Genomic DNA, 15,508 nt, shown 5'->3' with positions numbered 1-15,508 from the left:
AATCAAAAAAAAGGTTCAAAGGACATGTACAACATATTGAATGAAAAATATATTACATTTGCTGCAAAGGAAAAATGGGAGAACCATCTTAATATGACTGGTATTAACTGGAAAAAAATACACACTTCGTGTACAAAATTTAGTAAAAGCACTAAGCTTAGCTGGTTCCAATATAGAATTATCCATCGAATTTTGGGAACTAATTCACTACTTTACAAGATGAAAATAAATAGTAACAACATGTGTACATTTTGTAAAGAAGGACCAGAGACCATAGAACATTTATTTTGGAGCTGTCCGATGGTCGCCAGTCTCTGGCATGCACTAAACATTTGGATTTTTGAAATGACAAATATTGAACTGCCTTTGAATATTATGATTATTTTATTTGGTATCTTAGAAAATGTTAAATTGAATTTTGTTAAAAATAAGATTATTCTTTTTTCAAAATACTACATTTACCGAACAAAACTACAAGAAGTTTTGCCAAATTTAAATGCTTTAAAAAACTATTTAAAGGAACACTTGAATTTAAAAAAATACATTTCATTTAAAAACCTCTCTGTAGGAGAATATAACAAATACTGGAGTCCCTGGGCCCCTATCATAGAATAAATAATAAATGTTAAAATTTGATTGAAACACCACTTATGCATATCGCAAGAACAAGTAAGACTTCAATGTTATAAGATATTTATTTATTTTCAAGCTACTATTGTACCATCATATATATTCAATTGTTGTTTTATTGTCTAATACTTCTTTTGTGTGAAAATGCCATTCTGTACACCTTTGTTCATACATGTTGTGCTAGTCTATTTGTTACAATAAAGAAAATTCATTATAAAAAAAAGTAGTCTGTTTATAAATTGTCCTGCATTATATAACCACATAATACATCTGAAGAATGCAAGGTTCAACAAGTTTCAACAAGCTTTAAATATACCATGAAAGGTAATCAAATATCTAACACCAACACCGATTCTCAATAAATTAAAATCCAAAAATAATATAGAATCGAGGACCTTTTCATGAAATAATACAGTTTTTCTCTATCTTATAACGTTCACATATTAAACGTGTTGTTTTCAATTGTTTACATCACTTGGTCGATACCGCTGCTGTTGGACGATCAGTTCCCGAGAGTATCATCACATCAGTAGTCAGTGCTTCGGATTTAACAAACTTTATTAAAATTGTCCGTTAATAAATTTTGAAATTAATGTGAAACTAAGGTTTCAACTCCCTCAGGCGAAGTTGGCTTTAGATGAATTTGGCTATGTATTTTAGGTAATTTTGACATAAAGCTCTTCAACGATTTTTGGTACTTATCTATCTTTAGATTTCAAATGTTTGACTTTGAGCGTTCCTGGTGAAGGTAAATCCAGAAAAGCGCTTCGGACGCAAAAAAGTTTTAATATGTTGTTTTCAATTGTCAATTACTATACAGATGTGTGCTTCTTACAAACAATCTCTTCCGACAAAAACCGAAACTATATAAGTGTTAAGGTCAACGTCGCAAATGTTGACCGATACGATGTATGTGTGTTCCAACTTACTAGATACATTTTTTCACGGTTTCAGCGTTTAGATACCATCATCATATTCAAATATGTATTGACCAATTTTGTCAAATTTCTGATGATGACAGTTGATTCACATAACTGACGATGCATGGTAGCGCATTTCTAACGTTTACTATGGACAAATCGTTTTGATTAAAAATATTTTTTATTTCTGCAAATACCGAATTGCACAAAAAGTTTAGCGTTATTAGCTTGGTTATTCTGTATTGGTCAATGTATTGATTCAAGATATGTATTTGGTCTCGGGGCCGTAGGAACGAGGGCCAATACAGCTGACCGAGCATTTATAACGGCCAAATACAGAATCAACAACTTCATAACACTTTTATTAAATAATCAAAACAGTCAATATGACTAGTCTGTATAGCCATTCTGTATGACGGGGATAGAAACATTAGGTACGGTACGTATCGCCAGATCGTTTGACAGAAAATACTAACAGCTGGTCCGTTTGGCAAGTTCGTATCATAGGAAGTACATACAGCTGGTCCGTATGGCCAGTCCGTATGACAGGCAGTAGATACGACTGGTCGTGTGGCCAGTCCGTACGACAGGAAGTACATACATCTGGTCCGTATGGCCAGTTCGTATGACAGAAAGTACATACATCTGGTCCATATGGCCAGTTCGTATGACAGGAAGAAAATACATCTGGTCCGTATTGCCAGTTCGTATGACAGGAAGTACATGCATCTGGTCCGTATGGAAAACTTTTTAACCGGGCCAATCAAACGCATTAAACGTATGGTACATATGAGTTGATCTTTTGAATTGCATTTTACTAAGGCCGATTTCAGAATATTAAGGTCAAATCAAACATATCATTTAATTAATATAATTATAAATATATATCTTATTATTCTTGCATAAAAAGATATTTCACAAAATAAGCGTTTTATAAAAAAAAAAAAAGTAATTAAAAAAAATGGAAATCGTCTGAAGCAATCTTTTAGTACGTCATCCGAGTGCTGATAAACATATAGATGAACCGACTAGTCCGCGGATCTCTCCTTTATCAATCAATTTCGACAGACTTTATATTACAGTTAATGTTAAATATTGTCATTGCTCCAAAAGTTTCACGCATTATTATTCTAAATCTTGCATTTTCATACAGATGATATTCTATTTTGATGTGTTTTATTTTTGCGCCTTCATATTCGGCGCCAGAGAAACTTGAAAAAAATATCTTAATCTACAGTTTGGCTAACTGACATGTACCTACTTCTACATTTATCTATAAAATAAATGATAAAAAATTATATCATCACATCTGGTCTAATATGGATTAAAATTACAAAATCTTATGACAAACATAAATTATCTTATCTGAATTTATTTGTATGTTGCTACTGATTTATAGTTGAGAAAGAAAAATTGCAGAGTTTAATAAAAATGGCAATGTCTCTTCCACAAGGACAATGTCCCATACAATGTCAGTTATGTGAAGGAGATCCTAAAGTAAATTGGAAGTGTTTAGATTGTGGATTATTTATGTGTAGAACATGCAAAGATAAAGTACATTCTAAATTCAAGTCTGAAAAGAAACATATAATTGTTGACATAAAGGAAGTTGGCCGACGAGACATTAAAGAAAACAAACAAGGCAGTGTGGTTAGACAACAAGACAAAGTAGTGTCCATTTTTGGTCAGCGCAATGATGAAGTAAGCAATTCTTCAACTAATGTGAAACTAATGAACATAAAAGAATATCAGACCAACACGATTTTCATGAATACGTTGGCAGTTTCCTTGAACGATTCATTATGGGTTGGTGATGGGTATAAGAAAGGTTTCGATCCCTTAACATTACCTACAGCATTGCAGAATTTTAAACTTAAAGGAGATAAAGTGAAGGTCAAGTCCAGTTTTAACATCGACGTATCAGATATAGCTGTTTCACCTAACAATGACCTCCTTCTCGCCATACAAGAACCAAGACTGAAGCAGATAAAAGCTGGATCCAGAAAAATAACAGACTCAGTCTTCTGTGCAGAATCGTCCAATCTCTTTAGTGTACATGTAACCAAAGATGGCACAGTGATAGCGGGTGGAACGAAAATTGTTATTGTAATGGATACAGAAGGTAACCATCTCACAAGGTATGAAAATGATAAGAACAATACACCTTTATTTGAAGGAACTATTTGGTCTATAACCAGTACTCTTTATGGCAATATTTTTGTCATAGAGTTTATCGATAATCCAAGAGTGGTTGTATTAGGCAAGTCAGATCTCATCAGTATCTACACAGGACATCCTTCTATTAACATCACTGACAGGTTTCATCCTATGTCAATTGTAACCACGCCATTGGACAATGTTATTATGGCGGACTGTGACAATCATACACTGCACATACTGGACAATACTGGCCATCTACTGACCATCTACGATACCATGGACATTCATATTAGATATCCAAGATCTCTAGCCATTAATTCTACAGAAGGACCAGTAGCAGAATTATATCTTGGATGTCTTCATGGCAGAAAGTTATACAAGATGAGCATAATAGGATATTAACTTTGGGTGGAAATACATATTTTTTTAAACTTTACACATGTACATTTAAATTGTTAATGTGACATAAAATCGTAATAAAAAAATACGATCTGATTTTAATGTAATATATTAGCTGTTATAGCTTCTTTTAAATATATACTATACAGGAACTTTAATTGGAAACTCGATTTCAATCAAATTGAGAAAGGAAATTGGGAATTTGTCAAAGAGACAACAAAACAAATACAATTATTTTGCTTGAAAAGAATATGTTTGGATGGATAAATACCTAATTCCCCCTTACCACAGATGTGTTTGTTTTCTAAAAATCTTTGTTCTAAAAGACAGGTAAACATTTCTCACGGGGAAATTCTAAAATATCCAGAACGTGGCAGATCTGACATCAATTAAGGTTGAAACAATATCTAGAATAATACTTCATGAATAAATTGTTTTCTACAAGAACGAAGCGAATTGATTATGAAGAAAACAAGGACACATTTTCATGAACCTGACAATCATGACAACTAAACTAATGATAATCATTATCATAACATATATGAGGAATCATCACAAAATTTTCGTTAAAATAGAAAAAGTTAGATTATGAGATTTTGCACAATTAAATTTTCCGATTAGTTATGCTTTATTTAGAAAATTACTCATAAAAAGTAATGCTGGGTTTTTTTTAATTTCAAAGCGTTGTAATGGATTCTCCTTTGTTTTAACACTCAATACTCAATTATCACCACCAATTCTTTTTTACAGGGTAAATGATAGCTTGTTTTAGTATTTCTACATTCAAACATAATGGTTAACAACTTTTCTAACTTAGCGGGGAATTTTGATTAAAAAGAACTACGACTCTAGAGATGAATAGTTGTACTCATTTTTCATTTCCATAATATAACTTTAAAGGTTATTTTCTTTTACTCCCAAAAGATGTTGAACATCTCAATATTGGGGTAAATTCTTGTATTTCAATTATATCAAAAGTACAACTTGTTCACATCTTCATTATGGTTTTTTTTTACTGAAAATGATAACTTATATATGGATGGAAGTTGTAGTATATTTTTATACTAAAAAGTGATTGCTACAATAATGGAATTGAAACTAGAATTAGTTTTTCTGCTAATTGTTATCGTTACTTTAAAAGACGATTATGGGACAGATCTCCCAAGTGTAATCAGAGGAAGTTTATATTGATATGGATATTTCATATGTCACTTGTTTAAGCTTAGATATGAGCATTTTTCCTGGAAATATTATATTATTAGTATAATAGCCCCTGATTTAACAACCAAGTCTACAAGGACCTGATAATATCGCTTATTAATTGTATTCGTGGTTTGGTTTATTTTTCGAGAATAGAATAAAATTAAAGAATTCATTTTCTTCACATAAAGAAATGAGTAACAGCCGATGGCAGTTTAACGATATTCTTATCTCGTAAAGCGATTAGAAAGCAAAGAATCAGGGCAACAAACAATAGAATCGCATGAACTCTCGACATAACGATGCATAGACAATTAAACGTCTTCTCCTATCCATGCATCCCTCACCATGCAATTTCACTCAGTTAAATGTCATAATCAGGAGTTGGACACAGTTGATAACACTACTGATAACACGAAATTAATGATAACTTAGGGAAAGGAGCAAGCACGTTTTAATATATCGCCATTAAATTAAGACATATAGAAACTTCGTCATGTTAACCAATTCGTGATGGTGACTACAACTCATTAAAGATTGATTGATTGATTGTTGGTTGCTTAACGTCCAGTGGCAAATATTTCATGCATATTCATGACGTCATTAAAGACACCGGGCTTATAATTATGTACACCAGGTGCTCGTTTCGTCTACTTAAAACTCGTCAGTGACTCTCGAATCTAAACATTTACAGTGACTTGACTGTTAATGTTGTTATCCACCAATTACAATTCATTCAAAATTTTGACCAAATTACAATTTGTTTTATTAAACCAAATTGTTCAACTGGTCAGAAATTTGAACCAACTGCTGTAGAAAACCAGTCAAGTCGTGAAAGTGCAAGGTGATAAAATAAAACATACTTACAATCCTTTAAGACTTTTACTCCACTTTAATGATGTTATTACTAAATCAGTCTATCAATCTGTATAGTTATATTATAGCCATTACCATACTTAAGGTGAACTGTTTTATTTTTAATTGCTAAAAAAATGTACAAACTAAGCTTTTATATAGTTTTTCTTTCGAAAAGTATTCTATATTCATAAGAATCACACATGTGAATAAAAACATTTCATATTCAGTAAAATATTTGTGAAATTGCAATATGTTTGTAGGAAGGGGAGATAATCTTTTTTAGTTTCAAAAAGTCTTTATTCAAAAGAATAGTATTTTAGGTTATCTCCCCAAGGAAACTTATCAATAGCATATTGGTATTTCACACGTATTTTACTGAATATATGATGAATTATTCTAAATGATATCTGATTCTTATAAATATAAAATCATTTTCGAAAGAAAAATTATATAAAAGCTTAGTTTGGACATTTTTATAGCAATTCAAAATAAAACAGTTCACCTTAAGTATGGTAATGGCTATAATATAACTATACAGATTTACAGACTGATTTAGTTACTACATCAATACAGTGGAGTTAAAGTCTTATAGGATTGTAAGTATATTTCATTTTATAACCTTGTACTTTCACATTTTGACTGAACAATTTGTTCAATATTCTGACCAGTTGAACAATTTGATTTTATAAAACAAATTGCAATTTGGTCAACATTTTGAATGAGTTACAATTGGTGGATAGCAACACTAACAGTCAAGTCACTGTAAAAGGCCGAATGAAAAACAAAAATGTGAACAACATTAAAAACCAATAAACTTGTGCCAAATACGGTTTAACCAAAATATGTCTGTGGGAGACAACATAAGTTGCGAATTATTCAACATTTCATAACCAGTATTTACAGAAGATGAACAAGTCAATGATATTTCATGTTAACACAAAAGTGCTGACTACTGGTCCAGTGGTAACCTCGTGGTTGTAAAACATCATCGAATGTTATTAATTCGTACAGTTTAACTTCTTTGATTCGTTCAGGTATAGTCACACGTTAAACTATCTTTTCGAAAGTAGAAAGAAAACGGTGGATATTGCATGGATATTTTTAGAATATCTTGTGAATATTGCACGGTTATGTTTAGAATATCTAGAAAGCGATATTCTGTGTGACGTCATGTAATGAATCTCATGATATTGTTAAAAGGTTTTAAAAAAAATATGATCGATTATTTGAATAAACAAAATCTTCAAATATAAAAGATATATGTAAAAAAATTGAAATGAAATAACAACAAATATGTTATTATTGTCTAGGAGACAATTTGATATCTACAAAATTCCAACAAAATCAAATGACGATTTTGATTCAATTAAGGTCGGAAATTAATAATAAAACAATTCATTTTTTTACATTTATAAGGCCGTTAGTTTTCTCCCTTGAATTGTTTAACATTGTCTTATCGGGGCCTTTTATAGCTGACTATATGCGGTATGGGCTTTGCTCATTGTTGAAGGCCTTACGGTGACCTATAATTGTTAATGTTTGTGTCATTTTGGTCATTTGTGGATAGTTGTCTCATTTGCAATCATACCACATCTTCTTTTTTATATACCTTGTTTATGAGGTCAATATACTTCTTTCAGGTCAATATATCCTTGTATCACCTCAAAAAAGGCTAAAATTGTATAATATACCAGGTGTTGTGTTATTGTTACGTAAAAGCAGACATATATTGTATTCACTTCAGTCTTTTCGTCTTCATAACTGTTGGAGCAGTACTTTGTGTTTAAGGAGTACAATCTTGCTTAATCATCTTATCCATTTTATGTTAATATTTGTATCTAATGGAATACAAAATTTTATATTTATATATAAATTACAGAATCTGGGGGCGACTAGTGCATCGACTAAGCTTTCAGTAACTGTAAGTACTCTCAGATGGGCTGTTGCATCTTTTGTCATTTGATTGTAATTGATCGACTGTATCATTGAACTGTCAAAACCAAGGTTGTCAATTCCAACCCAGCACATAGCAAGTACATTCGACTTAAGTATTAATAGATAAGGATTTCCAGTCTTTATCCACTAATAAAAACTTGTCACCACGATATAACAAAAGTGCTGAAAGTAGCTTATATACCAAAATACAATCAATGATTGATGGCAAAACTATCGGTTATAATGATTCAAGCCCTATTCAACTGGGTTTTTTTGTTGTTCTAATGTTCAGATGTTTAATCAATCCCGTTTAAAGATGGAGTTTTGCACTCCCCAACATTTTCCCTGACACAGTGTATGTTATCCAATGGTTCTTATTGCATAGTTGCTGTCTACCAAAATGGTTTTAATCAGCATAACCCCATGTATTTGTTCTCTTTTGAGCTGTTTTATCTTTTTTTTAACATGGTCATTTGAGATTTCTATAGGATTAATGTGTTTCCTCATAGTTGAAGGCCTATACTTTCTTGCAATATTTTTTTACTCTTGTTTAAAGAGTTCTCGTTCCTTGTTTCCATATTAATTTTCACTGATGGTAATTTTAAGGGGTGATAAGAAAGCTATCGTTATACACATTTGGGATCATAACAGTTTCATTAATTATTCCCATTCGTTTTGATTTTTTCCATTTGATAAAGGAGTTTTTTATTTGAATTGTCTTTGTTATTTTACTATTCAGCACAGAAGCACTAAAACAACAACTTTTATAATTGGTTCAAGCCCATAACCTCAAGATGAACAACCTACCACATGACAACCTAGGCAGTATTAGATAAATAACGGAACACATAATTTAAGTGAAAATAATTTCCAGATTGCAGATAAATCATAGAATGTTATGAAGTATTTTGGCAATTATTCAAAATATACACAGTTTTCATAATATCATTTATTTTGTTGATGTCTGGCATTCATACCTCCATACCTTTGCATAATTTATTCTGTTGTTAATAATGCTATATAAAGAATGCTGGTAACAAATATGACAAGAGCTCTAACATTCACAGACCAGTTACAAACTGGCACTTGAAAATATAAAATGTATGTATAGATATTTATAAATACTTTTAGAATGAATATTTAACTTATTTCACACATAAAATACAAGCATTTTCACTCAGATGTTTCTTTAATACAATCATGATACATTTGTTATGGTATGGTCACATTTTTATATGAATGTCTAAGGCTGTGCAAATCTGTTTTTCCTTTTCATACAATCTTACAACTTTACAAGGTTCTTAATGTGTTTTTAATTTCACATATTGATGACTGGACTAATACAAAAAAATAGTTTGTTTAAATTTTTAATATGAATTATTCTGTACTGCTGTTCACCGTCTTTGGCAACACTTCCTATTTACTTCAAATGAAAAGGTTACAATTAATTAAAATATGAAGGCAATTATGGGTATAACAGAAAATGCTCCAACAGTAGTTAAACGTCAATAAGCAGTATTTGATTTTTGAATAAATATAATTCTTATTATTATGCATTATTATATGGATAATTGCAATAAAGAAACTGGATGTTACCCTACAAATGCAGAAAACAGCAATTACAAAGTATAAATGTTTGGTAATTTTGAATGCTCTGCTAATTACTAACCATACGTTCACATATGCTGTTAGAGTTAATCACATTTGTTTATTTGTTATTCTTTCAATAATTCATTACAATAATTGTCACATGCAATAACTAAGTTCAAAATAGCTTTCTCTATGAAGACCAAATCAGCAGTAATGATGGTGTCATTTAACTTATATCTCTTTGCTGTTCAAAACATTCTTTTTTACGCTTTTCATGATATTTCAGTTCTTATAAATGGTGATACAACAGTAATTTCCTGTTGAGGAATAATGAATTATTGACAAGGTAAAACTGACATGACCTCGCTGAATATTATATACAATTCCTAAGGTATGAAAGTCTCATTCTTTTTTTGTTAACATATGATTTGATGCTAAAATCTTGATCAATTCTATGTATATATAAAGAACTCTGGGACAAGATGTCGGAGCCAAAAGAACATGAAATTTTACTCATAAGAATACTTTATCATGTGACTTAACATTTTCTATTTACAGTTTTATTTAAAACATTACTTATAATATAATAATCAATAAATAAATAGAGATAGATATAGATGGTTCGCTTTTTTCTGATTTTTTTTTTAAGAGGAGTAAGGGAAAACATCTATTGGAAAGTACATAACTTTTCACACTATAATTAATCAATTATCAGTAACAGCTCACAAGAATTGTTGTCATATATTGTAATATTTACTTATATTTCATTTAAACTGATCTTTTCAAATTTTTCCTTTTCCCTTTCATCATATGAAAATAATATTAAAGAGTCAACAATTGACTGAAAGAATTTCAGGAATATTCTTCATATCCTAGATGGTGAATGAATATCCTAAATTACACTAATATTTATAGTGACTTATATGTTACTGGATAATGTTGTACCATGACAGAGGACTAAAGTGGTGTACATTAAAATATAAAACAAAGATTGTTAAGAAACTGTATACACCTAAACAGTTAAAAGTAACAGTAGAAGTGAATATGAAAAACAGTGCTATACATAACTGCAGTGTGGGAATATCATTCATACATATTTTTCAAGAAAAATTTAACACCCATATAAATAAATCAAATATTACTAAAGAGAAATTTGATAACAAAAGCAGAGATAGACAAACAAAGGTAAATAAACATGTTGCTTGATGAAGGCATGGTATAAACATGTCTTCTGATTGAAGCTGTCTATAAAGAAAGTTCAAGCACAATAATTTAAAGAAGAAAAATGATGATTTAGAAAGTGGAAGTGGACTATTATATAGATTATTTTTATGCTAAATTTTCTAGTTAAACTTTGAAAACAAAATAAATTATAAATAGTTTTGAAAGGCAAAACTATTCAATAAAGTTCAAACCACTTATTCTTGAGGTATTTCAGTGTGTGTAAATTAAATATTCCATTAAATACACAAATGTATATATTAAATGTGTTGATATATTACAATCCATGTAATTGTTGCAGAAACTTGATTTTGAATACTTGTCTTATATTAGGGGGAAAATAGACAATTAGGGGGAAACAAGTTCTAAACTTTCCATATGAACACAGCTGTCAGTTGGGTAAATCAATGATGCAAACATTTCAATGGCTTATGATTGTGATGAAAACATATTCATAGTGATTGCATGTGATATTGTTTGGCTATAATAAATAAAATTTTGCTAATTTCTATGCTAATCTATAAATCTTCCATCTTTTTTCTCATGTCATGACAGGTGAATAAATTACCATGAATGAAAATTTGATTTTAGTTAACTCACCTAAAACTGCTTGTAAATAACTGTTATGGTTTTACTTTTATACTCACACAAATGTAATTAACAAAATTTGATATTTTTTTGTTTCTTAAACTACCAAACTTTGTTTAATCTATACTAATTTTAGAAATCCTACACTCTTCTCTCATATACATTTATACAAACTGTCATACTTATGACTTCTGTATATTTGTATCAGTAGTTATGAAGTTTAATATTTTGAGCAGATGTGCAAAGTCCCATCATCCTGTGATTAGATGAAATGAAATACAGATTTCCCCAAAAAAATGAATATTTACAACAATTTAAAAATATGAAAAAGGGAACACTGTTTTAGCAAATAATGAAAAAATGTAATAAACATAATGTGAAAAAGTCTACCTTCGTTGTCAAGAAGTTTACCATTTTGGGGATAAATGTTCATGTTCTATGATAATTTTCAGATTAATTCAACACAAATTTATCTATAAAAGGACCTCTAAAATGTATAGAATAAATCAAGACTTTACAACTGAAAATAGTATATTCACTAGATTCAACAATTTCATTTGTGATAATGCTGTGATAATTTGATGCAATAGATGACATGATTAAACTGACACAATCGAAATATGAAATAATTTAATTTTTCATTAGCTTACAATATTAGACTGACACAGCACAGACTAGATCTGTTCATATACAATCACATCTTTGTGTTAACTATTCTATCTTTTGTTTGTCAAACTTTTTAAAATATTTTTATGAATTCATTTGCTCTTTAATTAAAATCTTCTACCAAGTTAAATCTAAACTTCTATAACTACATTTAAACGGAATGTTGATATCATGGCACTTTCAACTTGTATCTTTATTGAACTTATCTTTAAACAAAAGTAAGAAGATGTGGTATAATTGCCTATGAGATGACTCTCCACCCGGGTTCAAATGAAATAGGGTTATTAGTATAGGTCATTGTAGCATTCAAATAAATGAGTATTAACAGAAAGATAGTGAAATAGTTCAAAACTATAAAGAAGATTTTGCTACCATATTTTTCTTTTTGTCCATCAGGTTTCTATTAACTAATGTTTAAACAAACAACTTGCCATTTTGGTATATTATCAAAAGATTAACATAATCAAGGAAGGTTTAGTTGTTTTAGAAAGAAGTTATTATTTTGATAGAAAATAAAATCTGAACATGCTCAAAGGTTCATTGTTTATAAAGTATAATCAATATGTTTGTTTTAGAAGATTGATATTTATGGAATTTGAAGGCATGTAACTTAATTGTGAAAGAAAATAGGAGCAAGCACAAAAAATTACTTGAAAAACAGTTTACAAAACTCCATCTCATATCTGAAGCCTGTGAAGGTCATTGACACATGACCAATTGATGGAATAGCTAAAGCAAAACAGTAATCGTGTATGGTTGACCAAGAGTAATTGTTATGTTTCCCGTAGAATTTAACTGTATACTACTTAATGTATAAATATCATCTGGTTTTCTTGACTAGATAGCCATCAAGTTTCCAAATAAAACTTCTTTTGCATATAAATGACCTAGCTTTTTACTGAATAACATTGTTAGTTATGGAAATATTTTAGTTTAATCTACACTTAGGCAAAAAAATATTTTAGATAATCTATTATCTAATCAAATCTTACTGTTCTATAATAAAAGCAGGAAAGCAGGACGAGTGAAAGCCTATACTTATATATTTTAATAAATATTATTTTCTATACACATATATATATATATATATATACTTTAATCTGTGGAAGACGTATATTACACAACACGAGAAGTTGGTATAAAGTGATAAAAATATGACATAAAATCATAAATACGCGGAAATAAAAATGTTTCAATAATATACAACATACTAATTGAGATTTTTATCATTGTTAGAGAAGTTTCTAGGAAAGAAGAAATAGAACTTATATCAAAGGTAACAAAAATTTCACAATATTACCATTCTGAACACTCTTAAATGACCATATATACAGTTCATATTTAAAGAAAAAGATTAAAAAGGTAGACGTCATTGCAGAATTTCTTTAAGGTAGGAAATTTAACCTATGCCAAAGACATCATACTTAATGTATTCTTAACTAATTAGTTTCATATTGTGAATAAAAATTCTTGTTTATATATTATAAAGAATGAAGCTAAGAATACCAAGGCATATTAATATCAAGAAGTAATTTCTTGTTAAGTTGGCAATTGTGACCTGTATGTTGTAATTGTAATACATTTTATTCAATCAAATTCAAAAGCCAATCACAATCTACATATGAACCAGTACCCAAATCATTTTGTTTCAAGATTTTCTGATAAGGAGACCATTGGTATACAGGGTTGTTTAGTTAAATTATACCATTCTCATCTCAAGGCCTGGTATATCAGACAAAGATTTGCATCAGTAAACTCATTACAACATTCACTTCCAGTACTGTTGTTTATTGGACTTTTTCAATTAACAATATTTTTTCATTATTTTATTTTTCTATTTTTCTTTTCTTTTTCACATATAAAATCCTTCAGCAACACAAACTTATACACAGAATTATAAATATGACATTCAAATAACAAGTATACATATAAATTGTAGAAACATTACATTAAGTCATTATTATTTTTATCAAAAAGAAATACAAAAGATCAGTCTTGAACTGCATAATTTTCTTTTCTGTTTAATGAATTTCAAAAATTATTTGGAATGCTTTCTTTGGAAGTAAGTTTTTATCATTCGGTTCTAAACTATGCACCATTGTATATATTTTGCATAAAACTGGGGGGAAAAAGTTTTAAATCCTATTTTTTCTTATTTAGAACTTTGAAAATGTTCTAAACCAAAAAAAAAATGTTTAAAGCCAATGCATAATTTATTACAGGTTTACTATTTGTGGACCAAATTTACTTCTCAACATAAAACTAGAAAATGTAAAAATTGACATGTTGATAGACTTACTTGAATCGTACACTTTATAATGCATTTTAATGAGAACATTTAAATGATTAAGAAAAAAAGGAAAAAATAAACACAATAATGTCTAACATTTGTATAAATAAAACAAAAAATTTAAATAATTAACATAGACTAATAAAACATGTACAAACTTACAATCATGGCAAAAAATAAAGTGTATTTTATAGGTCTATAAGCATGATAAGATGAAACAAAGAACTGTCAAAAAATAAACATTATGGGAACCTGATTTTTTTATAAATTCTATTCAATGCCAATATCAAACATTCCCTGTTGCCAGTCCATTCACAATTCTTGTCCATAACTCTTTACGACAAGATTTGGATCGCCTAAGACTTTGGAGAAGTTCTTGAAATTGTATCATGCCTCCTTGAGTCAAACAAAAAGCATTTCTTGCACTGCAAATTGTACTGACAAAGTCGTCATAATCTGCTTGATTGATATGGTGTATACGTTGATGAGCACATTGTATGAACCTGCAAAAAAAATTACAGCGCTATAAGAAAACAATCATAAAAAAATTACAGGTATTTCTAATATGTAATAGCCTCTCAATAAGAGATACCTAACCTTTTGTGAAAAGGTATTATCAATAGGCGTGTATGAGTTAAAATAAAACGTACAAGAAGGACTTGGAGTGCTTTATCTGTGTAATGCATGTTGCATCATTCACTGAATTTATTTTAACTTAAAAACATACACATTTTTTATTTAGCTATCCACAAAATTCCACTATGAGCAATGTAAATATATGAAGAAAAGTGCCAATTTACTTTTTAGACAAACTCAATTGTGAAAATTCTTCATGAAAGTATGCCTTTTTGCTGTTTTTACATTTTCAATGCTAAAATTTTATCCCAAATATGAATATAGAACATGACCTGTATTTTCTAATTAATATCATTACATCCTAGTAACAGGGCATATGTCAAACTGCACTAATCTTATGGAATACATATTTTTTGAATGGAAAACTGACAGAGGGGGAACTACACATTGACAAATCAGAAATAATAAGCTCTCA

At 29.6% G+C, this 15,508-nt stretch overlaps 2 protein-coding genes across 2 annotated transcripts in view; one reads left to right on the top strand and one right to left on the bottom strand.

Moving 5' to 3' along the window:
- The first annotated feature begins 2,981 nt into the window (after positions 1-2,981).
- On the top strand, positions 2,982-4,112 carry LOC134726605 (uncharacterized). Its single transcript, XM_063591016.1, has one exon. It carries the CDS (start codon positions 2,982-2,984, stop codon positions 4,110-4,112), a length of 1,131 nt encoding a protein of 376 aa, XP_063447086.1.
- A 4,924-nt stretch (positions 4,113-9,036) lies between these two features.
- Positions 9,037-15,508, bottom strand: part of LOC134725633 (zinc finger SWIM domain-containing protein 8-like) — a 31,283-nt gene continuing 24,811 nt past the window's right edge. The window contains exon 22 of the mRNA XM_063589606.1: positions 9,037-14,960. Within this exon, the coding sequence (XP_063445676.1) occupies positions 14,744-14,960 (217 nt within the window). The 3' untranslated portion in view covers positions 9,037-14,743. The remainder of the gene's footprint in view (positions 14,961-15,508) is intronic.

The sequence above is a fragment of the Mytilus trossulus genome, chromosome 7, assembly GCF_036588685.1.
Source record: "Mytilus trossulus isolate FHL-02 chromosome 7, PNRI_Mtr1.1.1.hap1, whole genome shotgun sequence".
NCBI lineage: Eukaryota > Metazoa > Mollusca > Bivalvia > Mytilida > Mytilidae > Mytilus > Mytilus trossulus.
This window is presented reverse-complemented; position numbering and strand designations above follow the sequence as displayed.

What these genes read in the sequence shown, in the direction of transcription:
- LOC134726605 (XM_063591016.1), top strand. Translation starts at nt 2,982, where the DNA reads ATGGCAATGTCTCTTCCACAAGGACAATGTCCCATACAATGTCAGTTA.